The sequence below is a fragment of the Eleutherodactylus coqui genome, chromosome 1, assembly GCF_035609145.1.
Source record: "Eleutherodactylus coqui strain aEleCoq1 chromosome 1, aEleCoq1.hap1, whole genome shotgun sequence".
NCBI lineage: Eukaryota > Metazoa > Chordata > Amphibia > Anura > Eleutherodactylidae > Eleutherodactylus > Eleutherodactylus coqui.
This window is the reverse complement of record NC_089837.1, coordinates 133,552,281-133,575,277: the sequence shown is the minus strand read 5'-3', so window position 1 is coordinate 133,575,277 and position 22,997 is coordinate 133,552,281. Positions and strand designations below refer to the sequence as shown.

At 45.7% G+C, this 22,997-nt stretch overlaps 1 protein-coding gene across 2 annotated transcripts in view; it reads left to right on the top strand.

Moving 5' to 3' along the window:
• The window catches only part of SI (sucrase-isomaltase), a 293,147-nt gene that overhangs the window by 125,925 nt on the left and 144,225 nt on the right, over positions 1–22,997 (top strand). For both annotated transcript variants that reach the window (XM_066600648.1, XM_066600657.1), the window contains exons 22-25: positions 614–738; positions 15,830–15,918; positions 18,996–19,045; positions 19,380–19,547. In XM_066600648.1, coding sequence (XP_066456745.1) covers positions 614–738; positions 15,830–15,918; positions 18,996–19,045; positions 19,380–19,547 — 432 coding nt within the window. The remainder of the gene's footprint in view (positions 1–613; positions 739–15,829; positions 15,919–18,995; positions 19,046–19,379; positions 19,548–22,997) is intronic.

The following is a 22,997-nucleotide window of genomic DNA, read 5'->3' as shown; positions in this document are numbered from 1 at the left end:
AGTTATAAAAAGTTTTATACTTACCTGTTCCGTTGCTGGCGTCCTCGTCTCCATGGTGCCGACTAATTTTCGCCCTCCGATGGCCAAATTAGCCGCGCTTGCGCAGTCCGGGTCTTCTGCAGTCTTCTATGGGGCTCCGTGTAGCTCCGTGTAGCTCCGCCCCGTCACGTGCCGATTCCAGCCAATCAGGAGGCTGGAATCGGCAGTGGACCGCACAGAAGAGCTGCGGTCCACGGAGGAAGAGGCCATCTTCAGCGGTGAGTAGAGAAGTCACCGGAGCGCGGGGATTCAGGTAAGCGCTCCGGTGAGCTTTCTTTACCTCCCTGCATCGGGGTTGTCTCGCGCCGAACGGGGGGGGGGTTGAAAAAAAAAAAAACCCGTTTCGGCGCGGGACAACCCCTTTAAGGCTAAAATCAGTTATGTCAATAAGGGATTAAATGCATTTAGGGCAGCCGAGTTATGTGCCAAGTATATTTACTTGAGACATAAATCAAAAATATACAATATAAAGTGACATTTTCAAGAGGGCTTTTCCAATTGTAATGTGGCTGGTATAGGGTTTAGACAACAAGTAAATATACTAAATAGACTCCCGCATTTATCTTCTTTGTAGGGTTCAAAGTATGAACGGAGGAAAGAGAGTGTGAACATGTATCTCCCAAAAGACAAACTTGGACTTCATCTCAGAGGAGGTTATATATTTCCTACTCAGCAACCAGATGTCACTACTGAAGCCAGGTATGAATAACAAGCTTGATTGGCATTTAAAACAGTGACATATTTTGGCAGCACATGGAAGCAGCAACAGTTCTATTACCTATTCCAGTGTTTATACTGTGTAATCATCATTTGTTCTAATTGAACACCTGCAGATGCCAGACTTTCTGCTATGTATCCTCATATAACTTCTCTCTGGACTCATTCAAACGTTATAATCACAGACCATTGTTGTGTTGCTGTGGCCGCATTTATTCATTTAATACAAAAAGAAAATACATGATGCAATTTACTTGTTCATTTACAAAACTTCTAGTTCTGCTTCACATCATGGTTATGTTAGGGGGTAGTTATGTTTTATTATTAAGGCCTTGGTCACACGACCGTTTTTTGGTCCTATCTGCAGACGCGCTTGCGATCTGCAGATCTATAGACCAAATGCATCCCAATGGGATCGGTCACATGTCCGCTTTTCATGCGGATGTGCGATCAATTATAGGACACAATGATTCGCAGAACGCGCCTATCTGCGTTCTGCGCATCGCTGTGTTCTATATATGCGCTCAATGGGGCCGGCAGCAGCAGCGCTGACCCCATTGAGAACATATACTTAAAGACCGTTCTCCTCTGCCACAGCTGTTACTATTGAATGACAGCTGAGAGCTGCCTCTGATTGGTCCCTGCACTCAACCAATCAGAGGCAGCACTCACTCACCCATTCATGAATTCATGAATGGGTGAGTGAGAGCTGCCTCTGATTGGTGAGGGCTGTGACCAATCAGAGGCAGACCATTCAGCAGGCGGGGATTTTAAATCCCCGCCTGCTGAATACTACACAGAGCAGTTCAGGAGAACTGCCGGCCAGACGCAGCTGAACTTCGTCTGCAGGGAAAAGGTAAGTATATATATATATTTTTTTTTTATTATTATTTTTTTTTACACATTTTAGGATGTTTTTCAGGGAAGAGCTTATATTTTTAAGCCCTTCCCGAAAATTCATCCCGCGCTCGCCGGCAGCCCATTGCTTTCAATGGAGCCGGCTGTATTGCCGGCTCCATTGAGTTCAATGGGCAAACATCGTTCTCCTCTACCACAGCTGTGGCACAGCTGTGGCAGAGGATAGCGGGCAGTGTGGGGCGGTTTCACTGAAAACGCTGCTAGGTGCAGCTTTTTCAGTGAATCGTTGGCCCCGGTCACGTGATTTGCGGATGCGCATCCGTTATGTGATCCACAAATTGCGGGAAAAAACACCCGTGTGACCGAGGCCTTAGGCTGCTTTTGTGTGCGCACTGCAGTAAATGGTGTACAGTAAAATGCATCTTAATGCATGAGGGCTCTTTTCTCCTTAGGGAGAACACCTAGAAGGCTTTTTCACACTGTGACTTTCAACTGCCTGAATCGCGGCCTGAAATCACATGAACAAAAGCCAGCCGTGACCAAATCATGGCTGCATCTCCCGTTTTCTCACCCATTCAGATGTCCGGGTGTGGCGTGTATGCGCCGCAGCCCAGAATACCATTGGCCAGGGTGAGAGAGTTCAGCTCTGCCAAACTTCCTCCCCCTCTCCATCCCCTACTGGCTGCCAAAAAGGGGGAGGGGTGGGGATGGAAGCGGGATGGGGCAGAATCTTATCAGAACTAGTCGTGCTACACTCCCTTTCCTCCCTCTCTAGGCTATGGGAGCTGCCGGAAAGGGGGGGGGGGGGGGGGAGATTAGCAACACAAGCCACTGCTAAACTCCCTCCCCCTTCCCTTTCTAATAGTACTCGTAGGCTCCCATTGGAATCTATGGGAATAGCCGTCATATTCCGGCAAAAGATAGGACAAGACCTATCTTTTTTGGCCAGCGTAAAAATGGCTGTCCGGAATGCGCTCAGTATGCGCTGTCTTTTCTGGCTGGCTGATTTTATGCACAGGAAAATCACTCATCTGAACAAATGCATTGGAATCCAGTGCTTCGGATGGTGGCGATTTTCGGCCGGCGTTTTGCCATGATAAAACACTCGTGTGAAACTAGCCTTAAAAGAAAAACACCCTCAGCTGGGCTTAATTGGGTTCACCAGATATGTTGATTTTGAGGGCTCACCCTCTACTTACTGTATAGAGGACCTGACAATGTCCATGTAGGGTGTATGGTCAATAAGATTTATTTATTTATAATATTTTGATTCACCTAAAAAAATAGCTCCTAGTAGCGAGTCATTGGCTCCATGGTTATCTCAAAATGGTTGGCTTTTGCTGGACCTTTTTTGAGCACATTGTTGCATCAGAGCTTGGGCCAACCAGATTATCTTCTAATAGTCTAGTGGGGCAGAGTTGAACCCCGAATACCGATGAAGGTAGGAAACATCAGCAAGAAAGTAAAGCCAGAAGTCAGGACAGGCAGCTGACAGAAGCATTGTCAGTATAACAAGCCAGAGTCAGAGCCAGGAACATAGCTGGGGGTAGTGAAATGTCAAGAATCAGAGAATCAGAATAAACTTTCACCTTGAGCAGACTGAAATGACCACAATACTCAGGCATCCTCTATGCGGAAAGATGCCTTATGTATTTAAAGGTGACAAGCTATTGTCAAGGGACATTTTAAAGGCATTCTGGCCCTTTAAGAGGTCAGTTGATTGTGCATATACCCTCTGGGTGGCCGTCACAGCTAGTGCAGACATTGGAAACTAGTTTCTGCCAGGAATGGAAGCTGAGTACTCACAGCAACCGCCGAGAGAAGTAAAGGCCCATTTATACGCAATGACAATCTTACAATCGATTGAAAGATTGACAGTTTTAGCGATCGTTTAGCATAAACTGCTAATTAGTGATGAGCGAACGTACTCGTCCGAGCTTGATACTCGGGCGAATATTAGGGTGTTCGGGATGCTCGTTACTCTTAACGAGCACCACGCGGTGTTCGGGTTACTTTCAGTTTCCTCTCTGAGACGTTAGCGCGCTTTTCTGGCCAATTGAAAGACAGGGAAGGCATTACAAATTCCCCCTGTGACGTTCAAGCCCTATACCACCCCCCTGCTGAGAGTGGCTGGGGAGATCAGATGTCACCCGAGTATAAAAGTTGGCCCCTCCTGCGGCTCGCCTCAGATGCCTTGTGAGTTAGCTGAGGGAAAGTGCTGCTGCTGGTGCTGCTGTAGGGAGAGTGTTAGGAGTGAGTGTAGGCTTCAAGAACCCCAACGGTCCTTCTCAGGGCCACATCTATCCGTGTGCAGTACTGTGGAGGGTGCTGTTAGAAGTGTTGCACTAATTTTTTTTTTTCAAAATCGGCTGTCTGCAGAGCATTGCGCCCTGCAGTAATAGTCCAGGGACAGAAGTGGTGGTTAGGTAGGGAGAGTGTTATGAGTGAGTGTAGGCTTCAAGAACCCCAACGGTCCTTCTTAGGGCCACATCTATCCGTGTGCAGTACTGTGCAGGCTGCTGTTAGCAGTGTTGCATATTTTTTTCTTTTCAAAATCGGCTGTCTGCAGAGCATTGCGCCCTGCAGTAATACTACAGGGAGAGAATTGTGTAGGCAGGGCCAGAAGACATATTTTATTGATTGAATATAGTCAGTGGGCCCTCCGTTTCCAAAAAAGGGAAAAATTGTATTTGTCCTGCAGTCTTGCGCCAATTTATTTCCTGCCTGGGAAAAGTCACTGCTCTGCTGCACTTCATATAACTGCATTTCTGTGCAACACATATCTTATCTGATTGAATATAGTCAGTGGGCCCTCCGTTTCCAAAAAAGGGAAAAATTGTATTTGTCCTGCAGTCTTGCGCCAATTTATTTCCTGCCTGGGAAAAGTCTCCGCTCTGCTGCACTTCATATAACTGCATTTCTGTGCAACACATATCTTATCTGATTGAATATAGTCAGTGGGCCCTCCGTTTCCAAAAAAGGGAAAAATTGTATTTGTCCTGCAGTCTTGCGCCAATTTATTTCCTGCCTGGGAAAAGTCACTGCTCTGCTGCACTTCATATAACTGCATTTCTGTGCAACACATATCTTATCTGATTGAATATAGTCAGTGGGCCCTCCGTTTCCAAAAAAGGGAAAAATTGTATTTGTCCTGCAGTCTTGCGCCAATTTATTTCCTGCCTGGGAAAAGTCTCCGCTCTGCTGCACTTCATATAACTGCATTTCTGTGCAACACATATCTTATCTGATTGAATATAGTCAGTGGGCCCTCCGTTTCCAAAAAAGGGAAAAATTGTATTTGTCCTGCAGTCTTGCGCCAATTTATTTCCTGCCTGGGAAAAGTCACTGCTCTGCTGCACTTCATATAACTGCATTTCTGTGCAACACATATCTTATCTGATTGAATATAGTCAGTGGGCCCTCCCTTTCAAAAAAAGGGAAAAATTGTATTTGTCCTGCAGTCTTGCGCCAATTTATCTCCTGCCTGGGAAATCACTGGTAATACAGCATGCTGAGGGATAGGGGTAAGCCTAGAGGACGTGGACGTGGCCGAGGACGCGTAGGCCCAAGTGAGGGTGTGGGCACAGGGAGAGCTCCTGATCAAGGTGTATCGCAGCCGACTGCTGCGCGATTAGGAGAGAGGCACGTTTCTGGCGTCCCCACATTCATCGCCCAATTAATGGGTCCACGCGGGAGACCTTTATTAGAAAATGAGCAGTGTGAGCAGGTCCTGTCGTGGATGGCAGAAAGTGCTTCGAGCAAGCTATCATCCACCCACAGTTCTGCGCCGTCCAGTGCTGCAAATCCAAATCCTCTGGCTGCTACTCCTCCTTCCTCCCAGCCTCCTCACTCCACTACAATGACACATGCTCAGGAGCGGGAAGACTCCCAGGAACTGTTCTCGGGCCCCTGCTCAGATTGGGCAGCAGTGGTTCCTCTCCAAGCAGAGGAGTTTATCGTCACTGATGCCCAACCATTCGAAAGTTCCCGGGGTCCGGGGGATAAGGCTGGGGACTTCCGCCAACTGTCTCAAGACCTTTCAGTGGGTGAGGAGGACGATGAGGATGAGACACAGTTGTCTTGCAGTGAGGTAGTAGTAAGGGCAGTAAGTGCGAGGGAGGAGCGCACAGAAGATTCGGAGGAAGAGCAGCAGGACGATGAGGTGACTGACCCCACCTGGTGTGCAACGCCTACACAGGACAGGTCTTCAGAGGGGGAGGCAAGGGCAGCAGCAGGGCAGGTTGCAAGAGGCAGTGCGGTGTCCAGGGGTAGAGGCAGGGCCAGAACGAATAATCCACCAAGTGTTTCCCAAAGCGCACCCTCGCGCCATGCCACCCTGCAGAGGCCGAGGTGCTCTAAGGTCTGGCAGTTTTTCACAGAGACGCCTGACGACCGACGAACAGTGGTGAGCAACCTTTGTCGTGCCAAGATCAGCCGGGGAGCCACCACCAACAGCCTGACCACCACCAGCATGCGCAGACATATGATGGCCAAGCACCCCACAAGGTGGGACGAAGGCCGTTCACCGCCTCCGGTTTGCACCGCTGCCTCTCCCCCTGTGCCCCAACCTGCCACTGAGATCCAACCCCCCTCTCAGGACACTGGCACTACCGTCTCCTGGCCTGCACCCACACCCTCACCTCCGCTGTCCTCGGCCCCATCCACCAATGTCTCGCACCGCACCGTCCAGCCGTCGCTAGCGCAAGTGTTTGAGCGCAAGCGCAAGTACGCCGCCACGCACCCGCACGCTCAAGCGTTAACCGTCCACATAGCCAAATTTATCAGCCTTGAGATGCTGCCGTATAGGGTTGTGGAAACGGAGTCCTTCAAAAGTATGATGGCGACGGCGGCCCCGCGCTACTCAGTTCCCAGTCGCCACTACTTTTCCCGATGTGCCGTCCCAGCCCTGCACGACCACGTCTCCCGCAACATTGTACGCGCCCTCACCAACGCGGTTACTGCCAAGGTCCACTTAACAACGGACACGTGGACAAGCACAGGCGGGCAGGGCCACTACATCTCCCTGACGGCACATTGGGTGAATTTAGTGGAGGCTGGGACAGAGTCAGAGCCTGGGACTGCTCACGTCCTACCCACCCCCAGAATTGCGGGCCCCAGCTCGGTGGTGGTATCTGCGGCGGTGTATGCTTCCTCCACTAAAGCACCCTCCTCCTCCTCCTCCTCCGCAACCTCTGTCTCGCAATCAAGATGTGTCAGCAGCAGTAGGACGTCGCCAGCAGTCGGTGTCGCACGGCGTGGCAGCACAGCGGTGGGCAAGCGGCAGCAGACCGTGCTGAAACTACTCAGCTTAGGAGATAAGAGGCACACGGCCCACGAACTGCTGCAGGGTCTGACAGAGCAGACCGACCGCTGGCTTGCGCCGCTGAGCCTCCAACCAGGCATGGTCGTGTGTGACAACGGACGTAACCTGGTGGCGGCTCTGCAGCTCGGCAGCCTCATGCACGTGCCATGCCTGGCCCACCTCTTTAATTTGGTGGTTCAGCGCTTTCTGAAAAGCTACCCACGCTTGTCAGACCTGCTCGGAAAGGTGCGCCGGCTCTGCGCACATTTCCGCAAGTCCCACACGGACGCTGCCACCCTGCGCACCCTGCAACATCGCTTTAATCTGCCAGTGCACCGACTGCTGTGCGACGTGCCCACACGGTGGAACTCTACGCTCCACATGTTGGCCAGGCTCTGAGCAGCGTAGAGCTATAGTGGAATACCAACTCCAACATGGGCGGCGCAGTGGGAGTCAGCCTCCTCAATTATTTTCAGAAGAGTGGGCCTGGTTGGCAGACATCTGCCAGGTCCTTGGAAACTTTGAGCAGTCTACCCAGGTGGTGAGCGGCGATGCTGCAATCATTAGCGTCACCATTCCTCTGCTATGCATCTTGAGAAGTTCCCTGCAAAGCATAAAGGCAGATGCTTTGCGCTCGGAAACGGAGGCGGGGGAAGACAGTATGTCGCTGGATAGTCAGAGCACCCTCCTGTCTATATCTCAGCGCGTTCAGGAGGAGGAGGAGGAGCATGAGGAGGATGAGGAGGAGGGGGAAGAGACAGCTTGGCCCACTGCTGACGGTACCCCTGCTGCTTGCCTGTCATCCTTTCAGCGTGTATGGCCTGAGGAGGAGGAGGAGGATCCTGAAAGTGATCTTCCTAGTGAAGACAGCCATGTGTTGCGTACAGGTACCCTGGCACACATGGCTGACTTCATGTTAGGATGCCTTTCTCGTGACCCTCGCGTTACACGCATTCTGTCCACTACGGATTACTGGATGTACACACTGCTCGACCCACGGTATAAGGAGAACCTTTCCACTCTCATTCCCGAAGAGAAAAGGGGTTCGAGAGTGTTGCTATACCACAGGACCCTGGCGGACAAGCTGATGGTAAAATTCCAATCCGACAGCGCTAGTGGCAGAAGGCGCAGTTCCGAGGGCCAGGTAGCAGGGGAGGTGCGGAGATCGAGTAGCATGTACAGCACAGGCAGTGCAACAGTCTTTAAGGGCCTGGACAGCTTTATGGCTCCCCAGCAAGACTGTGTCACCGCTCCCCAGTCAAGGCTGAGTCGCACGACAGTCCTCCGTGACGCCTCTGCCACCTACAACTACTGGGTGTCGAAGCTGGACACGTGGCCTGAACTCGCGCTGTATGCCCTGGAGGTGCTTGCTTGTCCTGCGGCTAGCGTCTTGTCGGAGAGGGTGTTTAGTGCGGCTGGGGGAATCATCACAGATAAGCGTACCCGCCTGTCAACCGACAGTGCCGACAGGCTAACACTCATCAAGATGAACAAAGCCTGGATTTCCCCAGACTTCTCTTCTCCACCAGCGGACAGCAGCGATACCTAAGCAATACGTAGGCTGCACCCGCGGATGGAAGCATCGTTCTCTCTCACCATCCAAAACGGGGACATTTCTGCTTCATCAATCTGTGTATAATATTCCTCCTCCTCCTCCTGCTCCTCCTCCTGAAACCTCACGTAATCACGCAGAACGGGCAATTTTTCTTAGGGCCACAAGGCTCACTCATATAATTTTTCTAAAAATTTTTTATACGTTTCAATGCTCTTAAAAGCGTTGGAACTTTAACTTGAACCAATTTGTCGTTAAACTGGGCTGCCTCCAGGCCTAGTTACCACTTATGCCACATTAACCAAAGCGATTAATGGGTTTCACCTGCCATCTTGGTTGGGCATGGCCAATTTTTACTGAGGTACATTACTACTGTTGGTACACCATTTTTTTGGGCCCTCACCTACAGTGTAATAATAGCAATTTCTATGTTCTTCGCCTGCACTCATGGTACAGAAAGGTGTGTGGGGTTGGCCTACACTTTAGCTACATAAATGTAACTTGGGCCTTGTCTATACTACAGCTACTGAAATGGAACGAAGACTGCGCTCCCACTATACTGCTGCTTCGGAATTGTTACTGGGGCCTGTCTAGGCTGCTACTATTACTGAAATGGAACTAAGACTGTGCTCCCCCTATAATGCTGCTAGTGATATGTTAGTGGGGCCTGTCGCTAATGCTACGGCTGAAATGTTACTAATTATGGGCTCTGCCTATACCGCTGCTAATGGTATGTCTCTGGGGTGTGGAAACAGAGGCTTCCCAAAGACATGATGGCGGCGAGGCCATTTCCCACCAACGCTGTTACTGTTAAGGTGCATATAACCACGGACACGTGGAGAGGACACGTAGTGCCTCAAAAACATCCCCCGCCACGCCCCACTTAATCCTGGCCACATTCCGAAAACCAACAAAATAAAACCGCGCTACTAGGTCCGCAGTCACCACCACATTACCACCAACGCGGTTACTGTTAAGGTGCTTATAACCACGGACACGTGGAGAGGACACGTAGTGCCTCAAAAACATCCCCCGCCACACCCCACTTAATCCTGGCCACATTCCGAAAACCAACAAAATAAAACCGCGCTACTAGGTCCGCAGTCACCACCACATTACCACCAACGCGGTTACTGTTAAGGTACATATTACCAGTCTGACTGGGGCATGCAGTGTGGGCCGAAGACCACTTGCATTTAGCACGACATTACTACCTCAGCTGTGTTGGGCAATGCAATGGGATATATTTATGTACCGCCGGTGGCTTCCTGGCACCCACCCATGCTGTGGGTCCACAGGGAATTATAAATGCATCTGTTTCCACTTCTAAAGAACCCCAGTCAGACTGGGGCATGCAGTGTGGGCCGAAGCCCACCTGCATTTAGCACGACATTACTACCTCAGCTGTGTTGGGCAATGCAATGGGATATTTTTGTGTACCGCCGGTGGGTTCCAGGGAGCCACCCATGCTGTGGGTCCACAGGGAATTATAAATGCATCTGTTTCCACTTCTAAAGAACCCCAGTCAGACTGGGGCATGCAGTGTGGGCCGAAGCCCACCTGTATTAAGCATGACATTACTACCTCAGCTGTATTGGGCAATGCAATGGGATATATTTATGTACCGCCGGTGGGTTCCAGGGAGCCACCCATGCTGTCGGTCGACAGGGACTTCACAATAGGGAGTTGTACCTGCCTGTGTCTATGAATTAAAAAGCCCGGTCTGACTGGGGCATGCAGAGACACCTTGACAGAATGAATAGTGTGTGGCACATAGATTCCCCATTGCTATGCCCACGTGTGCAGCTCCTGATGGCGGTGGCACAGGATTCTATTTCTCATTGCTTCTGTACAGCATTGTGGGCTATCGCCCCGCCCCTTTTAAAGAGGGTCGCTGCCTAGCCGTGCTAACCCTCTGCAGTGTGTGCCTGCGGTTCCTCCTCATGGCAGACTCACTTATAAATAGACATGACGGTGGCGTGGCATGAGGGCAGCTGAAGGCTGCGCAGGGACACTTTGGTGTGCGCTGTGGGGGGGGGCGGTTGGGCAGCATGTAACCCAGGAGAAGTGGCAGCGGAGTGTCATGCAGGCAGTGATTGTGCTTTGTTGGAGGTAGTGTGGTGCTTAGCAAAGGTATGCATTGCTAATGAGGGCTTTTCAGAAGTAAAAGTTGTTGGGAGGGGGGGGGGGGGCACTCTTGCCGGTATTGTGGCTTAATAGTGGGACCTGTGAACTTGAGATGCAGCCCAACATGTAGCCCCTCGCCTGCCCTATCTGTTGCTGTGTCGTTCCCATCACTTTCTTGAATTGCCCAGATTTTCACACATGGAAACCTTAGCGAGCATCGGCGAAATACAAAAATGCTCGGGTCGCCCATTGACTTCAATGGGGTTCGTTACTCGAAACGAACCCTTGAACATCGCGAAAATTTCGTCCCGAGTAACGAGCACCCGAGCATTTTGGTGCTCGCTCATCTCTACTGCTAATGGATACTAATGTCCATCAGCAGTTTATTCACTTCATTTATGTGTAAATGTGCCTCCAGCAGCTGTTAGCAAATCCTAGCATGTGGTCTGGACTTTGCACTCTGCTGCATTGTGTTCACACGGGCTGTCGTGGGCTGTCAGCTGAATACAATGTTATCAGGGATCCCATGGTGAACACAGCCTGCAGTCCCACCTAAAAATCATTGTTCAATAGTGAAAAATGGAAGCGTTTACACGCAATGATTATCGCTCAAAAGCCATTGTTTGAACGACTTTTGAGCGATAGCCTTGTGTGTAAATGGGGCTTAAGCCAGCAGCCGCGGCTGCACAATGTAACACCTCTATATCTATCCATAACCATCTTTTGTCTTGCACTTTTTGTAGTGGGATGAGTGGAATAAAACTAAAGTCCAGTTTAAACATTACAATTTTTTAAACTGCCAATGAACAAGCATTAAATGGACATTTCTATAATTGCAATTATCCTTCATTTGCTGCTCTTTTCAGATTTTATCATTGTATTGGAACAGGAAAAGTCGAACATGTACATTCTATAACTTCACAAATGAAAGTGATGCTAATCATATATGAATTATCAATGTTCACTGTAAACAGTTGTTTCATTGTTTCTCATTGATTGTTCTGCTACATTTGCTTCGGTCATTTATCGTTATGATGCCTCCATCCAGTCTGGAGACCGAGTTCCCATAAAGCGGCTGCAATGCGGCAGTATATTGCATTGTAGACAGGATAATGAGATAATATAGCCTATGCCATTAACCCATTAACAGGAGAATAATGGAGTTACTAGATATTTCTCTTTAGAGTTGCAGTAATTGTTCTTAAAAGACCCAAGTGATTTCATGATAAAGGGTTTAAACAAAGGATGATTCAGGCTTATTATAAATTCACTCCTTGATAGTTAGCAGAATGATAATTGCATCTTATCAGTAATTATGGTAAGAGGATAATTCCCTTACAGTTGTATAAAATATTGCTTTAAGCATTCAAATGGACATTAGATTATGCATTATGTCAACATCTCAGCATTACACACTGCCTTCCATGCAAAAGCTGATTTTTGAACAGCCAGACATTATTCATCCCCAGAGGTCTGTTAGGCATCTGTAAATATGAAGAGCTGCTAAATGAAAAAAAGTTTTGCTGAGATGAAAGAAAAAAATCTCAATACTGATGTTGCTTGTGCAACTGAACTTGATCCTCCTTAATCCCAAAACACAATGCCAATAAAAGAAAAGTTACGCTTCAAGCCTGACATTTGGTCAGAGTTAAACGACTTTGAGAAAGGTGAACAGTTTCATTATCCCATCATAGAGCTTGTGGAAAAGTATTCTACAGTTCATGAAAAGATAAGAATTAAGTGTGATTCTGGGATACATTGCTTTAGTAATAGGAAGATTAGGAAATAGTTGTAGGTATTTGCCACTATCCTTTAAAATGACAACTTGGCTGTGTTGCATTTTGCTACAGATAATGATATTGTTTCTTTGTATTTGAAGATGGTAAGATTACGACCTCGCGCACTTGGCAAAAGTGTGTGCATGTCGCCGGTATAGTAGCAAACAGACTATCTAAGGCTCTGTATAATGGGTTCTTAAAAGGAATCTTTCAGCTCGAACATGCTGCACAAACCCCTGGCAGCATGATATAGAGGATGAGGAGCTGAGCAGATTGATATATAGTTCTATGGAGAAAGATTCAGTGTAACTTGTTTTTTGTTTATCTCTGCTCATTCTGAGCTGAACAGTCCAATGGGCAGAGCTATCAGTGATTAAAGGGGTTGTCCCGCGCCGAAACGGGTTTTGTTTTTTTTTTTTAACCCCCCCTCCCCCCCCCCCCCCCCCCCCCCCGTTCGGCGCGAGACAACCCCGATGCAGGGGTTAAAAAAACAAACCGGAGAGTGCTTACCTGAATCCCGGCGGTCCGGCGTCTTCATACTCACCTGCTGAAGATGGCCGCCGGGGTCTGCTCCCTCCGTGGACCGCAGCTCTTCTGTGCGGTCCATTGCCGATTCCAGCCTCCTGATTGGCTGGAATCGGCACGTGACGGGGCGGAGCTACACGGAGCCGGCATTCTGCACGAGCGGCCCCATTGAAGACAGCAGAAGACCCGGACTGCGCAAGCGCGGCTAATTTGGCCATCGGAGGCCGAAAATTAGTCGGCACCATGGAGACGAGGACGCCAGCAACGGAGCAGGTAAGTATAAAACTTTTGATAACTTCTGTATGGCTCATAATTAATGCACAATGTACATTACAAAGTGCATTAATATGGCCATACAGAAGTGTATAGACCCACTTGCTGCCGCGGGACAACCCCTTTAACAGCTATCCCTGTACATATAAACATACACAGCTGTCAGTCACTGATAGGACTGCCTATTGGAACAATTAGCTCAGAATGAGCAGAGATATAAATGAATAAACTACAAGTCATACTGAATCTATCCCCATAAAACCAGATATCAATCTGCTCAGCTCCTCCTTCTCTATAGCATGCTGCCTGCAGTTTGGAATGCATGTTTGAGATGACAATTCCATTTAAAGGAAACCTGTCACCACCTATGAGCACTATAAACTAAAGGCCATTTTACACGCAAAGATAATCTTCCCAACAACTGAAAGATTTAAAGATTTAGCGATCTTTTTGCATAAAGTGTCAATGGCCATTAATGACCATTGACACTTTATCATCTTCATTTGCATGTAAAAGAACCTCCATGACTTGTTTGCAGAGCCCAGCATGTGTTTAAAAGACACCCAGCTGTGCAAACAGCTTCCAGCACATTCCTTTGTTCTCCTCCAGGCTGTGGGCAATTTGTATTGTTTTCTTCTAGCTAGTGTAAACATGCCACTGAGAGAACAGCCTGTGTTTTATTGAGAGATAAATGTTTTTTTTTTTATTTTTCAGGGGCTGAACAATGGATTTTAAGTTAACCTTAAAATCATTGCTCAAACGAAAAGCGCAGGATGCCCGTGTTTACATGTAACGCTTATCACTCATTTTCAGCCATTTGAACGAAATTTGAGCGAGAGTCGTTGCATGTAAAAGGGCTTTAAGTTATGGTGCAGATAGGGCAGGTTCCATAGAGTATGGGAGTGCAGGTATTTTTTTTTATACTTATTGGGCTCCATGTTCCCGTGCTGTCAGCAGAAGCCAATACACAGACAGTGCTATGCACTTATATCTGCAGGTTGATAATACAAATTCTCATTGATCTCTATAGGATCGCAAACACAGCCTGCAGATTCGAGTCCGCTCCACTGTCTGCACACTAACTTCCATGGCTGACAGTGTGAGAGAGAGGGGTACTCCACATAACCTGCCCTGTCTGCACCATACATTAGTTTATGGTATTCATACAGTAGTTGTGACAATATCCCTTTATACATCCCATGTACAACTCTGTGCTGCCTCAGTTTGGCACCAATTTCTCCTCTGGAAGCAGTAAATCCAAAGCAGAGTATCTACACAGTAAGCATGAAGTTGAAAACGTTACAGTTTTCTTTCTCATGAGTTCTCTATGAAAACATTACCTTTGTATGCCTTTCTATGAAATCGGTAGGATACAGAGTTACACTATTGACCCATTCTCTAGGTAGACAATGCAGATCTGCAATGTGACATGCCTATCAGCCTTTATTGTAACGCTAATACATTGTTCAAGAAGCAGTGGGTAAACTAACTTCCAAGACCTACTACCCAAAATGAATAGAGAGTTATCTTTAAAGGAGCCCACCAGCAGTTTTGTTAATACAGAACTGCTGACGACACTAGCTAGGGGCTTTAAATGGATACTTTCATAGTCCCCAGCAGTCGGAAAATGAAGTTGGATGCTACTGATTCAAGTACTCTGGAGGTGAGACTTCTCACTCAAGTACTGTCTTCTCTGTTCAGTAAGCTTCTCCAGAGCTCTGAATAACAACTGTAATGGTCTCTTCATTGGATGCTACAGCTGTCAATCAGAGTTGGGGAGCCCCTTATTGGACAAAGAGGAGGACTCTTGATCAAGAAGTCCTGCTTCCAGAGTACTTGAGTCAGCGGCATCAAATTTCGTATCTGACTACTAGGGACTCTAAAATCATCCATCAATCCACATTTACACCCTCTCCTCTGCCATCAAGTAGTGCTGTCAGTATTTTTGCATCATCATAGCTGCTGACAGATTGCCTTTAACCCTTTCCAATCCAATTTTGGATTCAGTGTCTCTTAAAAGGCTTTCTCTTTTTGTGGTTATACAATGGTGCCTTCTACTGGCTAAAGCTAGTGTGTGTGCACCAGAGAGGCTCGGACAGCAGAGTGGCTGGCAATAGACGGTAAGAATACCCTGTCGGACGTCTTCTGACATTGGAGCTGTACAAGCCTCAGGGTGACTACCCACTAGCGTTTTTTTTCTGCTGCAAATATGCTGCTTTTTTTTTTTCAATTGTCAATGGGACTTTCTAATGTTAAAAATGCAAAGTTGCGTTGCGTCACGTTGCGTTTTTAACATTAGGAAGTTCCATTGGCATTTGGGAAAAAAAGCAGCATATTCGCAGCAGAACAAAAATGCTAGTGGGTAGTCACCCTCAATCAGAATGTAGGAAGACGTCAGACAGTGGATTGGAAAGGATTAATACAATTAACTTACAATACTGTAGAGTCCAATGGAAAATTTCCAGCACCATAATGTTTTGCAATTAAAACTTAATATTTTCTTCCATCATGTAAAATCAGATGCAGTATACAATGCAGACAATGTGGAAACAATACTTGCACAATGGAATACTCCTTCTGCAGAGTATCTCATATTGTACATTGTGGTCTAAAGTGCAAATTATAGAACTAACTCTTATTGTTCTCAATTTATTTCAGTCGTAAAAACCCTCTTGGCCTAATAATCGCACTGGATGATTTTAAGAGGGCCAGCGGAGACTTCTTCTGGGATGATCTAGACACTAGAGGTAGATACAAATAACTTTTACCACTCAAATGAAATGATCTTCTGTGGCAATAGTACTTTAAAATGTACATAGATCAAGTGGAAAAAAGGATGTGTTTTTCTCCCTAGAAATATTGCCACTCTTGTCCATGAGCTATGCCTGGAATTAAAGTCCAACCCTATTCATTTAAAGGGTAACTGCAATGTTAGAGAAACATGTCAAAAGCTTTTTTCTTATCAGAGGGGGGGATATCTATGCTTAGATATCTACTATGTCTACGGAGATCTATCCATCCGTCTTCTCTTGCCAAGAGTAGCTGGCAAGCAGTTGAGACAGCCAAAGGGGCACAGCACTCAGGTGAGCACTGCAGCCTCTTTGTTTGAGCGATCAGCAGAGACTCAGCAGCAGAACTCTCATTGATCAAAACTCTTGACACGTGTCTCTAACATGTCAAGTGTTGGCAAAAAGTGCAGCTACTCTTTAACTGAGTATGAACTGCAAGACCAGATGCTGCCTCAGTGCAGGAGTAGCATTATACTGGAAAAAAATTGACCTTTTTAATCCTAGAAAATGACTCTAAATTTAGGTGCATCTTCTCCTTTTTCCTTTTGAAATTCTGTAAAAGCACATTTTATAACTCTCATTCCTAAGATACCAAGTACATCAGGTATGAGAGTGCATTTAGCATTGAAGGAGTTATACCAAGATTTCAAGTTATCCCCTATCCACAGGATAGGGCATAACTTGCTGATTGGTGGGGGTCTCACTGCTAAGACACTTGGCAAGCTCAAAATCTCAGTTGATATGTCCCCTGTCCATCTCACTGCACTAGCCGCATTGAGGAGGAGACTGAATAGAGTGCTGGTCGCGCAAGCGCTACCTTCTTTTTCAGTGGGGCTGTGGAGATACCCGAGCGGCACTTGGTATTTCTGTCAGCCCATTGAAATGAATGGAGCACTGATCGTGCATGCTAAGCAGCACTCCTTTCATCCTGGCGTCACTGCATACCCTCACATTAGATGAAAGTTCATTATAAACATAAATGCAGTAAAACTAATAAGATCGATAGGCTAATATAAGTCAATATTCATGGAACATTCTCTGCTATTGATAGGTAACTGGATAGTTAAGAATGACATCCACATTCAAACTGTTCAAAGAGCACATTTCCCAGCAATAACTGCAATATACATATATTATTATTTGCCAATGGTCTTAGCTTTCTAGAGTGTGTATAATCCTATTTATGTATGTAGGCAGCATTGCTCTTTTCACACTGCAGAGCAGAATAATTAAATTGATTTTCTTAAATGATAACTCACATTGCTTGGTGGTGGCATGTTCAGAGGGAGGAAGCTCGCAACGTTCTTATTAGCATTCAGCTGAAGAACTATACTTCAACACTAACAAACCATATGATATTTATAGCAGTCAAAAAGGTCACCCCAATAACACTGAATGGGAAGTTATGAAGCTGACTTTAGACTATTATTCTGAATCAGGCATTTTCATTTGATAGTCTGAATATGATGTCTGTCACATTGGTTACAGTGTAGGAATCCGCTGTGCATCGGAACATCTTTCCCCAGAATAGTAAACCTATCTAGACACATTTTATATTAGAGTATAACTGCTTTATGAATCTGAACATACCTGTACATGCAAATGTTAAAAGGGTGAAGGCATTTGAAATCATGGACAGCCCCAACAACTGACAGTTGCAATGCCAGGGTAATATCTGTCATCGGAGAAAGGTCTGATCCTGGTAAATGACCCATATTGGTTCTGAAATCAGTAATGACTGCAACACCTATGGGGGGAAAAACAAAGAGAGGTGGTTGTCTTTGTTCCCTCTTCATCATAGAGCTGGTTGATTTATATGACAGCCTGGTGCCTAATAAGTTCCTCCAGGGCTTTTCTTTCAGAATACCTGTTTGAACATAATTTAAGTATATCCAAAAAGGTACCTATAAAGCTAATAATTCATTGAAATCTGTATCCATTTCCTTCAGACCAGAAGCAGAAATGTCAGGACTACTATGCTATACTATGTAAGGGCTGCATATTACAGAGATGGAGATACTAAATCAATGACATAAGATTTTTCTAGGATGTGCTTTAGGACTCCTGCTCACGGGCGGATATTTGCTGTGGAATCCACAGCCGGTGTCCACACAGTGATTCAGCAGCAATTACCACCCGTTACTTCCTAAGGAGATCCGCTACTTCCTACACACGAGCAGAAAGCAATTACGATTTCCGCTTGCAGAGGAAAAATTGCAGCATGCTCCATTTTCAAGTGGGCTCCACACGGACGGCGTCTGTTGAAGTCAATGGAAGCCCTCCGCAATGAACATTGCAGACAGTTTGCAGATTCTGCATCATCGCCTAGCAACGATGCAGGGAAAAAATATTTGTAAAAATCTGTACTGCGCATGTGCTGTGGCGAGCCGCTGAGTCCAATCCACAGTACAGAAAAGACAGTAACAGATCAGGTACAGGCAGACGCCGCTGCTGCCAAACCTGAGTCCGCTGCGGGGTTCTGCATGCAGAATCTGGTTCTGCTGTGTGCAGGAGGTCTTACTATTTTCATGTAAAACTCCCATGCATCAGTCAATCACTATAACTCTATGAGTTCTTATATGAAAATACTGAATCGGCTCATAATAAGCTATATATTCCCTAGCGAGGTGTCTTCTCATCCATCCTTTGCTGGTGTTCGATAGTGAACATATCAGCTTTAAGGGTAAATTACACTATACAGTTTGTCTCAACAACAGTATCCATAAGGCTCTATTCACATCTTGCCGGATCTGTGCTGGATGCTCTGATACAGAACTCCCATCCGAAATAGCGCATTATGCTGCGCTATTTCAATCGGGTAAATTTCTGCCTGCATGTCAGAACTTAGACAGACCCCATTATAGCCAAAGGAGTGTGTCTGGCAGTTCCAGATATTTTTGTTGTTTGGCCCCCAAGAACAGATTCGAACAATGTAAAATAATAACACCATTGTGAACTTAGCCTTAATCACTTTTGTGGAATATTGTTTTGTGCCTTTAGTAAATTGTAATGTTTCTGACTCCTTTTTTTTTTAGATACCATAGAAAATGACATATATATTTTATATCATTTCTCCGTTTCCAATGTAAGTACCTCTCATATCATTGTGAAAAAAATTATTCAGTGTACATTGAGAAATCCCTGTGTAGTAGCATATACAATTCTTTAGTAAGATTTCAAAAATGCGGATCTAGAGTAAAACAATGTTTAGTAAGAAATTATTATGTTGCGTGGGACATTGTTAATGAGAAAGATGGGCTTAACTTAAGGTTAATTAGATATCTATCACGCCTAACAAATGTGTAAAATACTGCAGTGTTAGGCGATAGAAGATTAGCTGAGACATTGATTATATGGACATTTTCAAGAAATGTATCTAGATTTTGAAAATGATGTGATGTGTTGTGTCCTTACCACAGAACACCCTAACTATGGAAGCACTAAAAACGAACTATATTGATCCCAATAACCTGAGATTCGAAGAGATCAAAATATATGGACTTAACCAAGGAACCACAAATGTCATAGTAAAGAAGAATAATCTTGTCCAGCCTGCTACGGCTTCTTTTACATTTAATTCCAACAAGGTAGGTTAATATTATCATACTTTCTTCTTCCTTTTTAAATTACATACTGTTAACTAAAACATAATGTATTAAAATAATAATAAAATGTAATTCTTTAATACAAAAGGGATTTGAAAGAAATCATCATACATTATGAGGCCTCGGTCAGACGGGTGTTTTTTGCCGCGATTTGCGGATCACATGACGGATGCGCATCCGCAAATCGCGTGACCGCGGCCGAAAAATCGCTGGAAAAATCTGCTCCTAGACGCGTTTCCTTTGAAACGGGCCGGAGCACAGGAGCACTGCCCAGCCCATTGAATTCAATGGAGCCGGCAATACAGCCAGCTCCATTGAAAGCAATGGGCTGCTGGCGAGCGCAGGATGAATTTTCGGGAAGGGCTTAAAAATATAAGCCCTTTCCTGAAAATCATCCAAAAATGTGTAAAAATAAAATATATACTCACCTTGTGCGTGCAGCCGGAGTTCAGCCGCGGCCGGCCGGCAGTTCTCCTGAACTGCTCTGAGTAGTATTCAGCAGGCGGGGATTTAAAATCCCCGCCTGCTGAATGGGCTGCCTCTGATTGTTAACAGCCCTCACCAATCAGAGGCAGCTCTCACTCACCCATTCATGAATTCATGAATGGGTGAGTGAGTGCTGTCTCTGATTGGCTCAGCGCAGGGACCAATCAGGGGCAGCTCTCAGCTATTGAATGACAGCTGAGATTGGTGAGGGCTGTGACCAATCAGAGGCAGCCCATTCAGCAGGCGGGGATTTTAAATCCCCGTCTGCTGAATACTACTCAGAGCAGTTCAGGAGAACTGCCGGCCGGCCGCGGCTGAACTCCGGCTGCACGGACAAGGTGAGTATATATATTTTTTTTTTTCATTTTTACACATTTTGGATGATTTTCAGGGAAGGGCTTATATTTTTAAGCCCTTCCCGAAAATTCATCCCGCGCTCGCCGGCAGCCCATTGCTTTCAATGGAGCCGGCTGTATTGCCGGCTCCATTGAATTCAATGGGCAAACATCATTCTTCTCTTCCACAGCTGTTACAGCTGTGGCAGAGGAGAATGATTTGTGTAGTATATGTTCTCAATGGGGTCGGCGCTGCTGCCACCGGCCCCATTGAGCGCATGTAAGAATACAAGGAATCGCAGATAGCCGCGATCTGCGATTTCTTGTCCTATAATTTATCGGACAAGCGCAATACAAGCGCCCATGTGTCCGATAGCATTGCAAAGCAATGGTGCTATAAAATCGCCGATCGCATGCGCAAATCGTGGTGAAAAATCGCCCGTGTGACCGAGGCCTTAGCAATAATAGATGCACAATTGCAAATAATATACCATCATATATTTTTTACCTATATGACTACATTTTGAATCAGTCCATGGAAAATGTATAGCACAGCATGGAGGCAGGGGGTTAACTATAAAGGGCGCAGAGAATACGATATCACTCAGGTCCTGGGGTTTTAAGGAACCCTTAGGGGGTCTCTCTTCCCCATACAAGGGGACCGGTACTATAAATGAAGCATTACAGATTTTGCAATGGGGCCCAAGCAATGTCAAGGTATGTTGCTTGCCACATATGTAAATATAGAGATATTCTCTGTATATCTGCTAGATAAACAGCAATCCTTGGAGTGGACACTTTTATTACAGGGTCCCTGATGAAAGATGTGTATATAGGTCCTCCTTCTTTCAATGCCAGCTAAACTGCAAAAGCTGAATGTTATATTCCCCGTTCTGAATACATATTTCTGGGTACATTTTTCATTTTTTATTAATCTTTGCATATAAAAAAAATATGAACAAAGTAACAAGTAAGTATCGCAGGATCTGTAAACAGGATATATAAGAAGGTTCATCATTTTGAGAGACTAGGAGCCAGCGCAAACATATACTCTTGTTGATATTCGTGGAGTGTTGAGCTATTTAATGTATGAAAGGAGTAATAGCTTACATAATCAATCTTTTACATAAGTGTGCTATATTTGCGGTCCTCGGCATTATAGTACCTTCCAAAAAGAGAAGGAAGAGAAAAAAAAGGGAAATATTGGTGAGGAAATATTAAGTGGATGTATAAGTTGTGATGGGGGGTAAGGTAGGAAGTTCAAAATAGTAATTCCTATTGTCAAGCAGAGGACACAGGTTGACCCCGGGTCTTATGTAAGTGTCAAGAAAATGTATTACGGAAATCCATTGAGAACTCAAAGTCAATCCACGGTTGCAAGTTTTCCTGGAATGTTATGCACATAGTTCCTCCATATGGCCTGTGTACATATTTAAGTATACTTTATGTAAGTAATGTCTAAATAAAAAAAAAAAACATTAGCAGGTGCTCCTCACAACACCTCACAAATTATGTAAATGTCATACACATGCTTACTATATGCTGGACCCATGCCACTCATATGCTGGACATACACGAGTTCAGAAGGCTATCTTCTCTCCTTAGGAGAGCACCCATGAGGTGTGTGAGGAGACACCTAGGAGGTGAGTGAGGAGGCTTGTAAGGCCGTGCTTGCTCCTCTGGGAAATATATACAAATAAGGAAGCTGGAACAATACCTCTGTAGTGCCACCAATTGGATGGCAGCATTCCTGCAAATCAATTTCAGACCCCTTAAACAAGTCTTTAAAGTCCATAAAGAATTGTTTAAAGGGTCTGACATTGATTTGAAGAAATGCTGCTATCTAATAGGTGGAGCAGTAGAGGTATTGTTCCATCTTCCTTATTTGGACAAACACCATTGAAAAATCGCATCAGTTCTGTAAATGTACTACTCTTGCACTGCACTCATATTCCTTACATGCCATTCACAATCTAGATTCATTGGCCATGCACACACTGGTCCCATAGTACACGTGTCACTCATTCACTGGACCTATGGGCATATGCTTCAACTTCACACTGGACAAATGGTGCACATAGACCCCTCACACCCTATACCCATGCTACATGTACCTATAACAAGTCACATGCCACACATGTACCACTTGCATATAAGACACATGATGCTTAAGCACTATCGATACATAATAGTCTTGACAAGACCCCAGTCCATTATTTAGTTAGTAGTCATATTTGTCAGAAAGTACCATCCGACTACTTAGCGATGTCACCCTTGAGTACCTCTAGTATCTTTTAGCCAACACCTTGCAAATGTATTAAACACTCATAGTTGATCAGTGTCAAAATCCTTAATAAATCTGCTGAGATTGAATGTCGTCACTCAAGACAACATAGAGAAGTCGAGATGTTGAATAGTTTCTACAGGCATTCTAGGGGGAAAAAGATGTAGTAAATCGAATCTGTCTACACAGACTGCTACTTCTGTGGCAATCTACTGTACAACAGAAGTGTCATTAGAAGGCAATAATCCATCATGACCACTGACAGAAGCCTGTAGTCAAATCATACAGGAATATTTAATCTGTGCGCCTGTAACTTGCAGAAATCAA